At 37.4% G+C, this 20,025-nt stretch overlaps 1 protein-coding gene across 1 annotated transcript in view; it reads right to left on the bottom strand.

Annotated features, from left to right (window-relative positions):
* NME7 (NME/NM23 family member 7) overlaps window positions 1-17,980 on the bottom strand; it is a gene marked incomplete at both ends in the record, with an annotated part of 241,950 nt that extends 223,970 nt beyond the window's left edge. Inside the window, one exon of the mRNA XM_079723871.1 lies at window positions 17,921-17,980. Within this exon, the coding sequence (XP_079579997.1) occupies window positions 17,921-17,980 (60 nt within the window). The remainder of the gene's footprint in view (window positions 1-17,920) is intronic.
* Window positions 17,981-20,025: the final 2,045 nt, after the last annotated feature.

The raw sequence follows: 20,025 nt of genomic DNA, 5'->3' as shown, positions 1-20,025 counted from the left end.
GCAATTATACTCTAATAAAGATGTTAAAAAAAAAAAAAAAAAAGACCACTGGGCGGTGCGCAAGCCAGTTAGCCCTCAGAGAGTTCTCTGACTTCCAGGGACAGGCCTGCTTTAGTATCCCTGCTCCTCTCAGTCACGGGCTGGGAGCAGCCCTTGGGAAGCATGTCCTAAGCACAAAAGCAGCAGTAGATTCCAGAGCACAGGAGCTGAGGCCCTTTGATCATTTCAGCTCCCTCTAGTTGAAGATCTGTGAGGTGCATACAATGAACACATTAAGTCAAAGAATGTCCCTCTTTCCTTGACTATTAGGCAGGATTTCCCATCATATGTTATTAACATCTTAGCCCCCAAAGGTCCTTCATCACAATAAGCAAATGAGGACATAAAGAAGAAAGGAATCTAAGGGTTTCGTTGTTAATTTTGGATTTAGCATCTGATTCTCTGGTTATGGTATATAGACAGGTTCCTTTTATGTTAATAATTCACTTATAAATTCTAATAGTACTATGTCTAGTTATATTTATGATTGTACTCATAAGCTATAGTGGAGATAGCTTTTAAGACACTATTTTATTTTTCCCACAATCATCCAAAAGACACATTTAAATAATGTTTATTAGTCAAGAGAAAACAAAGGTAAGAGATACACTATAACAAGTCTTTCTTCATTCATTATTTTTCATATTGACCCCTATAAATACAGCTTTTTTATTTTTATTTTTTAATACAGATTTTTAAAATTTAGGCTTCACTGTGCATTCTAGTATTATACTCTCCTTTTAATATAAAATTTAAATATTAGTGGTTTATTAAAATTTTTACTATCTGTATTAAAATATTCATTCACTCAAAAACATCATTGAAATATTGCCTTCACTAAAATAAAATTATGAAATGGAAGAAATGATGAGACATCTAACTGAAGGTAAAAGGGCAAAGAAAGTGATGCAAATGAAAAACCAATAAAACTTGGCACTTCCATTTATCCAGGCAGCCTTAACCACAAAACCTGCCAATCACACTCTAACTCTGAGGCAGGTAGTAGAATTTTTCATGATTCATCATCCAGAAAACAGTTTTAATACAAAGAAAACAAACTGAGGAAGTACTGTTTCTGGCTGACAACGTAGCTTAGAGCAAATCAATGCTACTTTCCAAGAACAACTAGGAGAGTGGGATGTTAAAAAAATATACCTGTTTGATGACGTTGGAGAGCATCTAAGGCAGTCAGATTTGATGATCTAAGATTCAGAAAGACAGGAAGTTCTCTGAGGTGAGCACAGCATTCTTTATACTGCTTTTACCTGAGGACATGTGCTGAGACTTAAGTCAAGCGGACAAGAGACTGAGAATCCCAAGAAGCTGGCAGGGGAAGGCTGCTAAGAGGCAGAGAAGCTAGCAGAGCTTTTGACAGTGTCATGGAGACAAGTAGACAAGCACTGGAATTTGGGCCTACCAATGCAGACAAGACTTGAGTGGCAAAGATCCGGAAGAAAAGGAAACCATAGAGAAGTGAGCTCAAACCTGTGTTTGTTCAATGGAGCTTTCAGTAGCATCACAGTGCTGGAGGGAGGAAAATGAGAGTTCAAACCCACCAAAAAGGAGACCACTGATAAACTATCTAGCCTTTCTGTTGTGACTCCTGGAGCATTACACTCCAGGAACATAGGCAAACTAAAGGTAAACTGATCCTTACAAAATTTGAAACAGGTTTTGTGTTCACTCAATGCTCAATTATGATAAGTGATGTTTCCTCCATTCCAGCTCCCTGCATCTCCAGAAATGGAAATATGGCTTTTCATACACAATGTCAAGCTTTCAAAGACAAACTACCAGATATACCAAAAAAAGAAGACCAAGAGAAAAAAAAAAAGACAGTAGAAAGAAATCCATGAATACCCTAGTTATAATCTAAAAAGGCTTCAAAATAACAATGATAGGTATGAAAAATATATGTCAAGATTAATAATTTCACCAGAGGGCCAGAATCTATTTTTTAATCAATCAGAAATTCAAGAATGAAAAGTAATTGCCAACACAGCATTCTATAACTAGCAAAATTACGCTTCAAGAGGTAAAGGTGAAATAAAGATATTTTTAGACAAGCAAAACCAGAAAATTTATTGCCAATGCACCTCCATTAAAAGAAATTCTAAAGGAAGTTCTGAAGGAAAAAAGAAAATGATTCAAGATGATTCAAGGAACAGAAGGACTGAAAAACAATGGAAATGTAAATATGTGGGTAAATCTAAATAAATAATGCATATACAAAATAACAATAACGTCTTGTGGGATATAAAATAAGTAGAATTTGAATTCAGATCAATAAGAATATAAAGGGTGTGGGGGAAGACAATATTCTTCAAATTATGTGAAGCAAAACAAGTATCTCCTACATCAGTTGCTTGACCTTTTCTCAAATTCCAATGAACATCAGTGAAGAGAATGTCTCTTAAGCTAATAGGCACACAAACTGGAGACATTCTGTTCAATTTTTCACCCTCTGTTCTGTTAGAATGACCTTTTTTCATCTCCTAGTGCTCAGACAACAGGAAAACAATTCTCAAAATGTTTAATAAATCAGTGCCATTCAAACTTTAAGAAATTAATGATAACCATTAAACATGGCAATAATAATATTTAGAGTAGCTACTAAGTAGCAGGTTCTTTACATACATTATCTCATTTCATTCTCACAACAGACAATGTAAGTTGACAGAAATAGGGATACTATTTCATGGACAAGGATAGTAAAGCTCAGAAAATTTGAACACTGGTCCAAGGTTACAAAGCAAAGAAATGAGTAAGTCAGCCCTCCAACTTTGGTTCTTCAGACTTTGCAAAGCCCATGTTTTGTCCCATTAAACAGCACTACTTACATAAAATGATGTAAAAGTCAGTGTTAAAGAAAGCATTCAGTGGGCCTAAACTAATGATGAACTGAGTTATTTAACTACTCCTCTATGTAAAGTTAAATAATTCTAGACAGGGTCAATTTTGTAACCTTTAACAAACATGTAGGAGAAAGGGTATGGATTATTACAAAATAGGATAAGGAAATCAGGTTACTCCCTGTGACATCAAACATACTTAACAAAATATCTCTTTTCAATTATATCCCAATTTCAGAATCTTAAGAAATCAAGAGTCGGTGAGTTCTGTCCTTATAAAAATACCAAAAATAACTTAAATATAAAACTATATTTTAAAACCTATATAACATTCATATGGAAACCCAAGAGACCCAGAATAGCTAAAGCAGTCTTGAAAAAGAAGAACAAAGTTGGAGACCTCACATTTTCTATTTTCAAAACACTGCAAAGCTACTGTAATCAAGACAGTGTAATACTGGAATAGAATATAGATTAATCTAATAGAAGGGAGTCCAGAAATGAGCTCATACATATATGATCAACTGATTTTCATCAAGGGCAGCAAGACCATTCAGTGGGGAAGGAACAGTCTTTCCATAAACAGTGCTGGCACCAGTGGATATCCATAGGCCAAAAAACACATGAAATTGTATCCCTACCTCACACTTTATACAAAAATTAACTCAAATGGATCATAGACCTAAACACCAAGAGCTAAGCTAGAAAAACTGCTAGAAGAAAACATTTGTGATTTTGGGTTAGTAAATGGTTTCTTAGACAAGACACCAAAAGCACAAGTGACCAAAAAATGAAAGAAAACAACAATAGCAAAAACACAGATAATTTGGACTCCAAATGACACCATCAAGGGAGCAAAGTGACAACCCACAGAACTGGAGAAAATATTTACAGATCATATATCTGATAAGGGAGGGTCTAGTATCCAGAATGTATTAAGAACTCTAACAACTCAATAATAAAAGACAATCCAGTTACAAAATGGGCAAAGGATCTGAGTGGACATTTTTCCAAAGAAGATATAAGAAGATATACAAATAGCCATTAAACCTATGAAAAGATGCTCAATACCACTAGCTCTTAGGGAGATGGAAATTAAAACGACAATGAGATAGTACTTCACACACACTAGAGTGGCTATAATAAAAAAGACAGACAATAATAAATGTTGGTGAGGATGTAGAGAAAATGGAACTCTCATATGTTGCTGGTAGAAATGTAAAATGATGCACCTACTTTAGAAAACAGTTTGGCAGTTCCTCAAAATGTTAAACATAGAGTACATATGACCCAGCAATTCCACTCCTAGATATACACCCAAGAGAAGTGAAAATATAGTATATATCCATATAAAAACTTGTACATGAATGTTCATAACAGCTTTATTCATTGAAAATATACTATACACCCATACAAAAACTTGTACATGAATGTTCACAGCAGAATTATTTATTATAGTCAAAAAAGTGGAAGTGACCCAAATGTCCATCAATTGATGAATGGATAAATTGTGGTATGTCCATAAAATGGAATATCATTTGGCAATAAAAAGGAATGGAGTACTGACTCATGCTACAATATGGATGAATCTTGAAAACATTATGCTAAATAAATGAAACCAGTTACAAAAGATCATGTATTCCATTTATATGATTTCACTTATATGAAATGTTCAGAACAGGCAAATCTAGAGACAAAAAGTAGGTTAGTGGTTGCCAGGGTTTTCAGGGAGGGAGGGATGAGAATGACTACTAATGAGTATGGTATTACTCTTCTGTGGTAATGAAAATGTTCTAAAATTGACTGTAATGATAAATATGCTAAAAACCACTGAATTGTACACTTTAATTGGTGAATATTATGGCACATGAGTTATAGTTCAATAAAGCTCTTTTAAAATAAAGTAAAATAAAATACCATCAGTTTAAGATACCAAACAAAATTTTACAAAGCAGATGTTATTTAGGAAATTACAGAAAGTATATATACATACACACACACATATAAATATTGTGTTGCCAATAACTTGCTGCTTTGAAACCATTTTCACTGTGAGTACTATATTCTAATGTAGTCATGACCCATAAGAAAAAACAATAAAAACAATTACTTTTTTATTGTAAAAGAAGAAAAAAAGTAAATAGATACCAGAGGTCACACTTTTGAGGGGAAAGAATAGAGTTGTGTTAACTTTTAAAATTCCATCAGAAACCAAACAACCTAATGCGATGTCAAAAGGAGAGTTTGCAACACTACAGATCAGTTCAATAAATCTCTGATAAATAACTGTCACACAGAAAAAGATACAATAACTATGTCCGCAAGATTTCAAAAATGCTTAAGCTCTTGGGTCTGATCTCTTGAAGTTTTGGCATAGAGTTTCACAACAGCACCTACACACAAAGAAAAAATATTTCATAATGTCTCAAACAATTAGCCCATTCCTTCATCTATAACTGTGATTTACCTCAATGAGATTGTAAAAAAACTATATATGAATAATAACAGAATTTCTATTTAATAGAAGAAAGTAACTCTCAAGCAAGTATTGTTTCCTCTATGAAAAAAGGTTTATCATGCCAAGTAAAAATTGTATTCAAACTTGATTTAACCCTAACCTTTGCAGTAGAAACTTTAGTTATTTCCTAGAGTCAAAAGATGTCTAGAGATATAACAGTGGTACATCTGGACTTGGCAGAGAACAATGGTACATCTGAACATCTCATTCAGGCTGGCCTTTCAACTAGTTGCCTCACTACACACACACACATGCACACACACACACACACACACACACGAGCACATATCCACATCCACACACCTAACCCAAAGTTACCTGTGAAACTTTAAGAATTTTATTTTCAGCTAAGTTGAGGCAAATCTAGCAAAGAACTCTATTCCTTTCTTTTTTTCAGTGATGTCAAAGCTGAATATCATCATGTTCAAACGCTTCATTTTACGGATAAAGAAACTGAGGCAAGCAAACATAAATGACCCACATAAAGTCACAGAGCTAGTTAATGACCGAGCTAAAACTTGAAACTCCACTTGCTATGACTCAGATCTTTCCATAATACTGGGCTTCCAGGGCCAACTCAAGAGGGAGAAACTAACACTTTAGTCACACATAGGGACACTTCCAGTTTTCTGCCGGATCTTCGGATGAGAATGTCACTGCCTGGATGATCACAGGGACAACAGAGATTTCCATTTCTGTCAGAAATACCACTATGCAGAACATTTAAAGATTATGCTCTAGCAAAATGAGACTTTTTCTTAAAGAAGCTAAATCATTTTCCTTCTTCTGAACATTTCAAATATAATTTATACATAATAAAACATTCAAGCACACTTTGTTCCAATTTTGTAAATAATCACCAATGTGCCATCTCATTTTTTTAATATTATAAGCAGATAGCCACACTATAAGGTTCAAAACACACTACTCCCAACATATGAAACCTTGGTATATTGAATATTTTAAGCTGAAGGAGACTGAGAGAACAACAGAAGCAGGAAGGTCACTTTGACCTTTACCCAACCCTTCTTCCCTGAAATAGGTCATAAAACCCTCCTGTGAGAGCTGCCCTGCCTATACCCTTCGTCTTTGAAAACAAAGGGACACCTAGGAAACTCCCAACAAACAGCCCTCTCTGAGCTTCCCCTGGTTTACCACCCTTCCCTCCTACTCCTTAACTTACCATATTCCTCCAAGACTGTCCAGTCTTCATCAAACCCAGCATAAAAATACTCAGGTCTGTTTCCTCAGGTCCTCATTTCCTTATGAAGGCCCCCATGTCACGAAAAACTTATGTTAAATAAACGTGTATGCTTTTCTCCTGTTAATCTGTCTTTGTCAGTTTAAATTTCAGACCCGGGGACCCTAAGAGGAATGAGGAATACTTTTTCCTCCCCTAATCACACTATAGTCAAAAAGCTAAGAAGAGAGCCAAAAAAATGGAAGAGAAGCTTTCACGAGCTGCAGCTGGGGGGCAGCAAGGGGAGAGAGAATTTACGGAGCAAAAAGCACAGTGGCTCTGCAAGATGGCAAAGAGTAAGAAACAACATGCCAGTGGTTATGTAAACAATAACCAAACCCGAGGCAGAGTGGGGAAACGGTAATCAGAGTATTCTTAATCCTAAACAAAAGTGGTTCTGTTCCTACTGCATTAGGTTACAGAGAAACCTAATGAGCATTCATTTTCATGGCCCCAGAACTTCAGGGATGATGACCCAAATTCTTATTATTCAACGTAATACTGTAGTATCGGTAGGGAACAGTGTTCTGGAAGGACACTCAGGAATGTGACAAGCCAGTGATGGTGACTTTAGGGGTGCACTGCACACACTCATCTCTCTCACGGTGCATGAGGGGGTCAGGGGACTGGAGAGGGTCCTTTTCAATTTACACCTTTCTGCCCTGGTTGGCCCTAACTGTTTGGTGCTTGTGTTACTTTTATTATTTGACATCAAGAGGGGTTAAATTGTTTTCTAATTTATAGTTTTCTTTATAGTTTAATTTTAAATTATATTGAAGAAAAGTAGGGAGGAAGATGGCGGAAGAGTAAGACGCGGAGATCACCTTCCTCCCCACAGATACATCAGAAATTCATCTACACGTGGAACAACTCCAACAGAACACCTACTGAACGCTGACAGAAGACCTCAGACCCCCCAAAAGGCAAGAAACTCCCCACATACCTGGGTAGGTCAAAAGAAAAAAAGAATAAACAGAGACAATAGGATATGGACGGGACCTGCACCAGTGGGAGGGAGCCGTGAAGGAGGGAAGGTTTCTACACACTACAAGCCCCTTCGAGGGCGGAGACTGCAGGTGGCGGAGGGGGAAAGCTTCGGAGTAGCGGAGGAGAGCACAGCAACAGGGGTGTGGAGGGCAAAGCAGAGAGATTTTGGCACAGAGGATCGGTGCCCTCAGGCACACACCAGCCCGAGAGACTTGTCTGCTCGGCCGCCAGGGCGGGCGGGGCTGGGAGCTGAGGCTCGGGTATCGGCTTTCAGTCGGAGCGCAGGGAGAGTTCTGGGGCTGGCGGCAGGAAGAGACCCTGAAGGGGTTAGTGCTCCGGGGAAAGGGTCTGGAGCTACCGGAGAGGCAAGAGACTTTTTTCCCTTTTGTTGCCTGGTGCGCAAGGAGAGGGCATTCCCCTCCCTCCCCTCTGCCTGAGTGAGCCAGAGCCCCCGAATCAGCGGCTCCTTTAAACCCGTCCTGTCTGAGCGAAGAACGGACGCCCTCCGGCGACCTACGCGCAGAGGCGGGGCCAGGTCCAAGGCTGAGACCCGGGAGCTGTGAGAGCAGAGACAGGGAAATCTCTCTGTGCAGCCTCCGAGGCAGCGGATTAAAGCTCCACGGTCCATTTGATGTGCCCTGCGTCTGTGGAGTGCATGAATGGACAGCGAATCATCCCAAATTGAGGAAGTGGACCTTGAGGACAAGATTTAAGACTTTCCCCCCCTTTTTTCCCCTCTTTTTACAACGAATTATCTCAAATTAAGGAGGTGGACTTAGCAAGATTTCAGACTTTTCGCCCTTTTCCTCTTTTTACAACGAATTATCCCAAATCGAGGAGGTGGACTTGGAGAGCAAGATTTTTGATTTTTCCCCCTGCTCTCTTTTTGTGAATGTGTATGTGTAATCTTCTGTGTAAGATTCTCTCTGTATAGCTTTGCTTCCACCATATGTCCCAGGGTTCTTTCGGTCCGTGTTTTTTTTCAATAATTACTTTTTAATTTTAATAACGCTACTATATTTCATACTTTATTCTATTTTACTTTGCCTGCTCTTTCTTTTTTTCCTCCCTTCCCTTCCTCCCTCCCTCCCTCCGCTCCTCCTTTCCTTCTTTCTTTTTCTTTCCTCCATCCCTCCCTCCCTCCCACCCTTCTTCTTTCCACTTTCTTTTTCTTTCCTTCCTCCCTCCCTCCCTCCCTCCTGTCTTTCTTTCTTTCTTTCCTTCCTCCCTCCCTCCCTCTCTTCTTCCATTCACTCTTCCTTTTGCTTTCATTCCTCCCTCCCTCCTTTCTTTCCTTTCTTTCCATCCTTCCTCCCTCCCTCCTTTCTTTCTTTCTTCCTTCCTTCCTTCCTTACTTCCCTTCTTCCTTTCTTTCAATCTCTCTTTCCTTCTTCTACTAATTATTTCTTTCTACTTTTTCTCACTGTTATTCTGAGCCGGGTGGATGAAAGGCTCTTGGTGCTGCAGCCAGGAGTTAGTGCTGTGCCTCTGAAGTGGGAGAGCCAACTTCAGGACACGGGTCCACAAGAGACCTCCCAGCTCCACATAATATCAAGCAGCGAAAATCTCCCAGGGATCTCCATCTCAACACCAGCACCCAGCTTCAGTCAACGACCAGCAAGCTACAGTGCTGGTCACCCTATGCCAAGCAACTAGCAAGGCAGGAACACAACCCCACCCATTAGCAGAGAGGATACCTAAAAACATAATAAGGCCACAGGCACCCCAAAACACACCACCAGACGTGGACCTGTCCACCAGAAAGACAAGATCGAGCTTCAACCACCAGAACACAGGCATTAGTCCCCCCCACCAGAAAGCCTACACAACCTACTGAAACAACCTTAGCCACGGGGGACAGACACCAAAAACAACGGGAACTACGAATCTGCAGCCTGCAAAAAGGAGACCCCAAACACAGTAACATAAGCAAAATGAGAAAGCAGAAAAACACACAGCAGGTGAAGGAGCAAGATAAAAACCTACCAGACCTAACAAATGAAGAGGTAATAGGCAGTCTACCTGAAAAAGAATTCAGAATAATGATAGTAAAGCTGATCCAAGATTCTATTTCCCAGATCCAAAATCTTGGAAATAGAATAGACAATATGCAAGAAACAGTTAACAAGGACCTAGAAGAACTAAAGATGAATCAAGCATCGATTAAAAACACAATAAATGAAATGAAAAATACTCTAGATGGGATCAATAGCAGAATAACTGAGGCAGAAGAACGGATAAGTGAGGTGGAAGATAAAATAGTGGAAATAACTGATGCAGAGAAAAATAAAGAAAAAAGAATGAAAAGAACAGAGGACAGTCTCAGAGACCTCTGGGACAACATTAAACGCACCAACATTCGAATTATAGGGGTTCCAGAAGAAGAAGAGAAAAAGAAAGGGACTGAGAAAATATTTGAAGAGATTATAGTTGAAAACTTCCCTAATATGGGAAAGGAAATAGTTAATCAAGTCCAGGAGGCACAGAGAGTCCCATACAGAATAAATCCAAGAAGAAATACGCCAAGACACATATTAATCAAACTGTCAAAAATTAAACACAAAGAAATCATATTAAAAGCAGCAAGGGAAAAACAACAAATAACACACAAGGGAATCCCCATCAGGTTAACAGCTGATCTCTCAGCAGAAACTCTACAAGCCAGAAGGGAGTGGCAGGACATAATTAAAGTGATGAAGGAGAGAAACCTGCAACCAAGATTACTCTACCCAGCAAGGATCTCATTCAGATTTGATGGAGAAATTAAAACCTTTACAGACAAGCAAAAGCTGAGAGAGTTCAGCACCACCAAACCAGCTTTACAACAAATGCTAAAGGAACTTCTCTAGGCAAGAAACACAACAGAAGGACTATACCTACAATAACGAACCCAAAGCCATTAAGGAAATGGGAATAGGAACATACATATCAATAATTACCTTAAATGTAAATGGACTAAATGCTCCCACCAAAAGACACAGAGTGGCTGAATGGATACAAAAACAAGACCCATATATATGCTGTCTACAAGAGACCCACTTCAGACCTAGAGACACATACAGATTGAAAGTAAGGGGATGGAAAAAGATATTCCATGCAAATGGAAATCAAAAGAAAGCTGGAGTAGCAATTCTTATATCAGACAAAATAGACTTTAAAATAAAGACTATTAGAAGAGACAAAGAAGGACACTACATAACGATAAAGGGATCGATCCAAGAAGAAGATATAACAATTGTAAATATTTATGCACCCAACATAGGAGCACCTCAATACATAAGGCAAATACTAACAGCCATAAAAGGGGAAATCGACAGTAACACACTCATAGTAGGGGACTTTAACACCCCACTTTCACCAATGGACAGATCATCCAAAATGAAAATAAATAAGGAAACACAAGCTTTAAATGATACATTAAACAAGATGGACTTAATTGATATTTATAGGACATTCCACCCAAAAACAACAGAATACACATTTTTCTCAAGTGCTCATGGAACATTCTCCAGGATAGATCATATCTTGGGTCACAAATCAAGCCTTGGTAAATTTAAGAAAATTGAAATTGTATCAAGTATCTTTTCCGACCACAATGCTATGAGACTAGACATCAATTACAGGAAAAGATCTGTAAAAAATACAAACACATGGAGGCTAAACAATACACTACTCAATAATGAAGTGATCACTGAAGAAATCAAAGAGGAAATTAAGAAATACTTAGAAACAAATGACAATGGAGACACGACGACCCAAAACCTATGGGACGCAGCAAAAGCAGTTCTAAGGGGGAAGTTTATAGCAATACAATCCCACCTTAAGAAACAGGAAACATTTCGAGTAAACAACCTGACCCTGCACCTAAAGCAATTAGAGAAAGAAGAACAAAAAACCCCCAAAGTTAGCAGAAGGAAAGAAATCATAAAGATCAGATCAGAAATAAATGAAAAAGAAATGAAGGAAACGATAGCAAAGATCAACCAAACTAAAAGCTGGTTCTTTGAGAAGATAAACAAAATTGACAAACCATTAGCCAGACTCATCAAGAAAAGAAGGGAGAAGACTCAAATCAGTAGAATTAGAAATGAAAAAGGAGAAGTAACAACTGACACTGCAGAAATACAAAAGATCATGAGAGATTACTATAAGCAACTCTATGCCAATAAAATGGACAACCTGGAAGAAATGGACAAATTCTTAGAAATGCACAACCTACCAAGACTGACTCAGGAAGAAATAGAAAATATGAATAGACCAATCACAAGCACTGAAATTGAAACTGTGATTAAAAATCTTCCATCAAACAAAAGCCCAGGACCAGATGGCTTCACAGGCGAATTCTATCAAACATTTAGAGAAGAGCTAACACCCATCCTTCTCAAACTCTTCCAAACAATATCAGAGGAAGGAACACTCCCAAACTCATTCTACGAGGCCACCATCACCTTGATACCAAAACCAGGCAAGGATGTCACAAAGAAAGAAAACTACAGGCCAATATCACTGATGAACATAGATGCAAAAATCCTCAACAAAATACTAGCAAACAGAATCCAACAGCACATTAAAAGGATCATACACCATGATCAAGTGGGGTTTATTCCAGGAATGCAAGGATTCTTCAATATACGCAAATCAATCAATGTGATACACCATATTAACAAGTTGAAGGAGAAAAACCATATGATCATCTCAATAGATGCAGAGAAAGCTTTCGACAAAATTCAACACCCATTTATGATAAAAACCCTGCAGAAAGTAGGCATAGAGGGAACTTTCCTCAACATAATAAAGGCCATATATGACAAACCCACAGCCAACATTGTCCTCAATGGTGAAAAACTGAAACCATTTCCACTAAGATCAGGAACAAGACAAGGCTGCCCACTCTCACCACTCTTATTCAACATAGTTTTGGAAGTTTTAGCCACAGCAATCAGAGAAGAAAAGGAAATAAAAGGAATCCAAATTGGAAAAGAAGAAGTAAAGCTGTCACTGTTTGCAGATGACATGATACTATACATAGAGAATCCTAAAGATGCTACCGAAAAACTACTAGAGCTAATCAATGAATTTGGTAAAGTTGCAGGATACAAAATTAATGCACAGAAATCTCTGGCATTCCTGTACACTAATGATGAAAAATCTGAAAATGAAATCAAGAAAACACTCCCATTTACCATTGCAACAAAAAGAATAAAATATCTAGGAATAAACCTACCTAAGGAGACAAAAGACCTGTATGCAGAAAATTATAAGACACTGATGAAAGAAATTAAAGATGATATAAATAGATGGAGAGATATACCATGCTCCTGGATTGGAAGAATCAATATTGTGAAAATGACTCTACTACCCAAAGCAATCTACAGATTCAATGCAATCCCTATCAAACTACCACTGGCATTTTTCACAGAAGTAGAACAAAAAATTTCAAAATTTGTTTGGAAAAACAAAAGACCCCGAATAGCCAAAGCAATCTTGAGAACGAAAAACGGAGCTGGAGGAATCAGGCTGCCTGACTTCAGACTATACTACAAAGCTACAGTAATTAAGACAGTGTGGTACTGGCATAAAAACAGAAAGATAGATCAGTGGATCAGGATAGAAAGCCCAGAGATAAACCCACGCACATATGGCCAACTTATCTTTGATAAAGGAGGCAGGAATGTACAGTGGAGAAAGGACAGCCTCTTCAATAAGTGGTGCTGGGAAAACTGGACAGGGACATGTAAAAGTATGAGATTAGATCATTCCCTAACACCATACACAAAAATAAGCTCAAAATGGATTAAAGACCTAAATGTAAGGCCAGAAACTATCAAACTCTTAGAGGAAAACATAGGTAGAACACTCTATGACATAAATCACAGCAAGATCCTTTTGGACCCACCTCCTAGAGAAATGGAAATAAAAACAAAGATAAACAAATGGGACCTAATGAAACTTCAAAGCTTTTGCACAGCAAAGGAAACCATAAACAAGACCAAAAGACAACCCTCAGAATGGGAGAAAATATTTGCAAATGAAGCAACTGACAGGGGATTAATCTCCAAAGTTTATAAGCAGCTCATGCAGCTCAATAGCAAAAAAACAAACAACCCAATCCAAAAATGGGCAGAAGACTTAAATAGGCATTTCTCCAAAGAAGATATACAGACTGCCAACAAACACATGAAAGAATGCTCAACATCATTAATCATTAGAGAAATGCAAATCAAAACTACAATGAGATATCATCTCACACCAGTCAGAATGGCCATCATCAAGAAATCTAGAAACAATAAATGCTGGAGAGGGTGTGGAGAAAAGGGAACACTCTTGCACTGCTGGTGGGAATGTGAATTGGTACAGCCACTATGGAGAACAGTATGGAGGTTCCTTAAAAAACTAAAAATAGAACTACCATATGACCCAGCAATCCCACTACTAGGCATATACCCTGAGAAAACCATAATTCAAAAAGAGACATGTACCAAAATGTTCATTGCAGCTCTATTCACAATAGCCCGGAGCTGGAAACAACCTAAGTGTCCATCATCGGATGAATGGATAAAGAAGATGTGGCACATATATACAATGGAATATTACTCAGCCATAAAAAGAAACGAAACTGAGCTATTTGTAATGAGGTGGATAGACCTAGAGTCTGTCATACAGAGTGAAGTAAGTCAGAAAGAGAAAGACAAATACCGTATGCTAACACATATATATGGAATTAAAAAAAAAAAAAAAATGTCATGAAGAACCTAGGGGTAAAACGGGAATAAAGACACAGACCTACTTGAGAATGGACTTGAGGATATGGGGAAGGGGAAGGGTAAGCTGTGACAAAGGGAAAGAGAGGCATGGACATATATACACTACCAAACGTAAGGTAGATAGATAGTGGGAAGCAGCCGCAGAGCACAGGGAGATCAGCTCGGTGCTTTGTGACCGCCTGGAGGGTTGGGATGGGGAGGGTGGGAGGGAGGGAGATGCATGAGGGAGGGGATGTGGGAACAGATGTATATGTATGACTGATTCACTTTGTTATAAAGCAGAAACTAATTAAAAAATAAAATAAATAAATAAATAAATAAATTATATTGAAGACCTGAAGCCAGTTTTTTTTTTTCTCTTTAATTAGGTAAGGACTAATTAAACACCCAGCAAAGATACTACTTGTCAGCAGATCCTCCCTCATATCATATATCATCTAGAACTCCTGGAGTTCTCTTCTACCAACTATACTATAAAATCAGAATGTGAATACAAAAACAAACAAAACAAACAAAAAATCAAAGAGTATAACATGAATGTTAAGGAAATACACTAAGATATAAACAGTTAAATTTGGGTGGCAGCATTCTGTAGTTTTTTTCCCACCTTTATATTGTTATTGTCTGTGTTCTCCCAATGTAAATTTGTTTATAAAATCATAAAAATCATAAAAACAGCCCTTTAAAAATCAGGGTAGGGCTTCCCTGGCGGCGCAGTGGTTGGGAGTCCGCCTGCCGATGCAGGGGACACGGGTTCGTGCCCCGGTCCAGGAGGATCCCACGTGCCGCGGAGCAGCTGGGCCCGTGAGCCACGGCCGCTGAGCCTGCGCGTCCGGAGCCTGTGCTCCACAATGGGAGAGGCCACAGCGGCGAGAGGCCCGCGTACCGCAAAAAAAAAAAAAAAAAAAAAAAAAAATCAGGGTAAACAATTACATATCAGATATATGATACAAAAAAATGGGAAAATTAACATTAAACGCTAAGATTTATTTTTCTCCTACTTCTCTGTATTTTCTAAACTTTATATAGTAAGTACAAAAAATAAATTTCCCCATAAAAATCTTCATTTTAAAGTATTTTACATGGTAGAACTTTTGGTGAGCAATTAGATATATAGTGTTTTTTTATTTTATATGAAACTTACTCTTCCCCTCCCCTTACAAAACAGACAGTTAGAAAGATAGATTGGCGTTGGGGGAGGGATGCTTTGAAGCAAAATGCATTCTCAAGTACAGGTGGAATGCAGAGAAAGTAACAGAGGGCAAATCCCCCACACAAAAGCAGAGAGGAGAATATCCTTTTGCATTATACAGAAAGAGGTAGATCCACTGAGAACAAATCTGAAACCATGGTTTCAGAACGAAGAAAAAGGAAAATCATTCAGATTTTTAAAAGAAAATGTTATTAGTTTTATACAGGCCTCTTAATACAAAGCACAGTCGTATGTGGGAGTTTCTATATATTCTATTAAAATTTGGGTTTGACTTTCAGTTAATGTAAGCATTAGCCAAAATAAAAACAGGTGGTGTGTCTGGAGCATGGTCCTGGAGTTCTGTATGCTCAGTCTCCTCATTGGGAGAATGAGAAAAATCATACCTATTACAAACAGTTGTAAAAATTAATGTGAGCACATTTGTAAAAGGGTCCAATACACAGTGTAGAAAACTGAAAAGGTCTCCTGTTAGAACCAAAAGGCACTGGCTAATGTTCAACAGTAAACAAAACAATGAATTTTTAACATTGTCAATAAATCAGAATGATTAATGATCAGAAGCAAATCAGCAAAATTAAAGATCAGAATTTCAGGGTGAAATGATGACTTTCTAATCTCAGAGCATCTCCAACATCTCCAGTTCCTATAAGATTTAAAATTAGAGCTTAGATTTTAGAGCATTCACTTGAAGCGCTGTATGATAGTGTGTTCAATCTCATGTCTACAGTTCAAACCGTGTATTTCAGTATTCTCTGAATTAATAAAATGCTTACAACTGTCAAAGTGACTTGCTTCAACCTATTTATATCTCTATATACAATCTTACCATTATTTAAGTATAGGCCTCACTACTTACATAACGAAAAGGATAAGGCAAAGCTATCACACCTTTATACATCATCTGATTTCCATCCACCAACTCATGTATTCAACAGATTGACCACTTACCATGTTCTAGGTACTATGCTAAGTACTAGGATACATCAAGACATGACAATGATGATTAGAAACAAACATCGGCCTTGCCTTCATAGACCTTATAATCTAGCACGGAGAATAGCCAATCAAACAATCACACAAATTCTTTTTTTTGACCAAAAAAAAAAAAAAAAAGAAAAATAAAAAACTATTGTGTTGCATTACTCTTATTTATTTCTAAAAACTTAGAACTCCTGGCTCTGAATTCACTGTTCTACTATATCACAATTGACTCAGTTAAGTAGGTCATTTAATTTCTCTCTCATCTTACTCAAAACCCATTTTACACTGGTTATATAACTAGTCATCAGAATGTGCTGTAAAGCACTTTACAACCTTTATTTTTAATTTCCCTTTGATGAATTTTTAAATGTCGAAAAACCTTAGATTGTTTTTCCAAATTTATTTTGTAATGCCTTCTAAAAAAGGAAAATGTCATTTTAAAATGTAGCATATGAAAATTGCTGTCCATTCAAATGACATTCTGGTATGAATCATCTCCCAGTTCAGTCATTTTTTTTTTTTTTTAAATAGTAGGCTTATACCACGTACAGGCTGATTACTTAGGTAAGTTTCTTCCATTCATTTTGAAAACATTTTTCCTTCTTTCAATTCCTTTTTGAAAAATAGGTGATAACCAATAGAAATAATAATCTTCGTTAGTAAAACAGGTAAATTTAAAACCATATGTACGTTGATTAAAGCATGATAATGAATGAACTTGCAGATAATGCTGGAAGAAAGGACAGGATTAATACAGATGAGTTAGCCACACCCCGGCCCTTGCTATTACCTGAAGGTGTTCCACCACCAAATTCAGGAATTCAAGCATTCTCTTCACTGCCCACATCCTCCTGTCCTTACAGTTAGTTTGTTCAATTTCTCCCTCTTTTACATCATCAGGTTTTCCAGCGCAGCAGCCCTTTCACACATCCCCAACCCACCAGCCTCTTTCCTTCACTTCCTTCCCTATCCATCGCAGATTCCTTGACTTGTCAATCATGCTCTTAACAATTCTTTTCATTGCACCATTTGGCCAGGACCCAACACTAGATGAAGTTAACCACTGTGCTTTCTCTGTGCTTGCAGTGGAATTTATAGCTTTGCATTTTACATTTAGGTCTGTAATCCATTTTGAGTTAACTTTTGTGAAGAGTATAAGTTCTATGTCTAGTCATTCATTTTGGGTAATATATATGTAAAAAGGAAAGCCCAGCCCTACATGGATCATGTGAAACTAACAATCTTTTCCATGCACGGATGCTTTTAAAAAAATCCCTTACTTCAAGAGTAAGTTTATTAAGCTTGTGCCACCAAGTATAATTGTACCTTGGCCTCATACACTTCAATATTACTGGTCAGAAAGAGCCATTCCAGAAATTTCGCCATTTGCAGCAACATGGATGGACCTAGAGATTATCATACTAAGTGAAGTCAGACAAAGACAAATATTATATGATATCACTTATCTGTGGAATCTAAAAAATAATGAAAATGAACCTATTTGCAAAATAGACTCACAGATAAAGAAAACAAACTTATGGTTACCAAATGAGAAAGGGTTGGGGGAGGGATAAATTAGGAGTAGGAGCTTAACAGATACTACTACATATAAAATAGATAAGCAACAAGGATTTACTGTGTAACACAGGGAACAATACTCAATATCTTGTAATAACCTATAATGGAAAATAATTTGAAAAATACATATGTATATATTCTTTGCTGTACACCTGAAACTAACACAGTATTGTTATTGTGAATTAACTATACTTCAATTAAAAAAAAAGAACCATTCCATTTCTGATGACTCTATAGTAATAATCAAGCAACAAATACTGATTGGACCTGGCATTACCAGTATTTGGCAGTGCATGTGCCAAATTGAGCCTGCTGCCACTACTATTGCTGCTCTCATTTGCTGGTAGCCTATAGCAAATGCCATGGCTCTGAGCTGTGCTGCTTGAAAAGAAAATCCAAGAAACTATAAAGCATTTTCCTTTGGGGTGAGATGGGGAATCCTTCAGGTTAGCTAAGAACACGGGCTATAGAGTAAGACAGACCTGGGGTGGGTGACATGGACAAGATACTTAACCTCTCTGAGCCTCAGTTTCCCCACCTATAAAATGGGAATAGTAATAGTACTTTCCTCCTAGGGTAGTTGTGGGGATTAGGTGACTTAGTGTATATAAAGCACTAGGATTTCTGTTGCCTAAGTCTTTTAGCAGTGACAGTGGCTTGTAGGGCCACACGTGACTTTTGAGCTGCACTGCACACATTCATCTCCCTTACTGACCTTTTTCTGATACACAAGAAGGGCCTCTTTTGATTCGTGATGCTGCAGCCTGCACTGCAGCAAATCCTAGTAAGTAGTTCTTTAAAGGTCTTTGCAGAAAAGATCAGTAGGAAGGAAAAAAGAATTTGTGGCAAACAGAAAACCACAAATGTGACTAAAATTGTATTTATTATGAAAAGAATAGCTACTGAACATATATAGTTATTTCTGTAAGTAATTTTTTATAAAGGACATGTAGCAAACCAGAGTCAGTACAAATTCTTGCCCTTTACCCTTTAGGGAGCTCAAAGTTACGGGTCCGTTTTTACCAGTACAAAATTGAGCAACAATTTTCTTTCTAAATTTTATGACATCATCTATTACACATTAATGATTAGTATTATAATTCAAACTTCTCAAAGGAAAAGCATCACTGGAAAAAAATCACAGATTACATTAATCAACACGAAATTACTGCGGCAAATTGTACATGTGAAAACTTAAACCATGTGCTTTGGCTTGGCATGGAAACACAGAAATGTTATGGAAAATAATAACAAAGCATTTACATTCTATAGCTAATATAATATTTAAAGTCATATTGGACATTATACTTATAAACAACTTATATGTTCAAAAGAGCAGGTATCATATCTTACCATTTAACTACTCTAAGATGCAAAATTAATTATGTGACTAGTTTCCAGGACCAAGAAGAAATCTGAGAAGCTATGTGAATGTTTATGAAATAGGAGTAAAATCTGAAGAATCTGCCTCCAGGTCCACAAAGCAAAGCAGAAATGTTCTATATTTTATTTAAAAGAGAGAAATATGTACTTATAAGAAAGCATGTCAGTCCAAGGCTTCTCTGGTATCTAAAATAAAACACAGGAAATAATTTTCAAATAAATTATCTAAATCTTCATTTAATGGCTCAACAGTGAAATAAAATGTCTACTTAAGGTAACTTTTCAAGTAAATTTTTATTCCTGATAGCAATAAGCCTGGGAGAAAGGCAGGAAAAATTGAAAATCATACTCATTATCTAATCCCACATCAATTATAAATGCAGAAGAAACAAAATATTAATATGGATAGAAATGTATCCCCATACATAAGCACTTGGGGTAAAGGATGAGTTCATGGGTGTATATGCGTT

The sequence above is a fragment of the Hyperoodon ampullatus genome (genome assembly GCF_949752795.1).
Source record: "Hyperoodon ampullatus genome assembly, chromosome: 2".
Taxonomy (NCBI): Eukaryota; Metazoa; Chordata; class Mammalia; order Artiodactyla; family Ziphiidae; genus Hyperoodon; species Hyperoodon ampullatus.
This window is presented reverse-complemented; position numbering and strand designations above follow the sequence as displayed.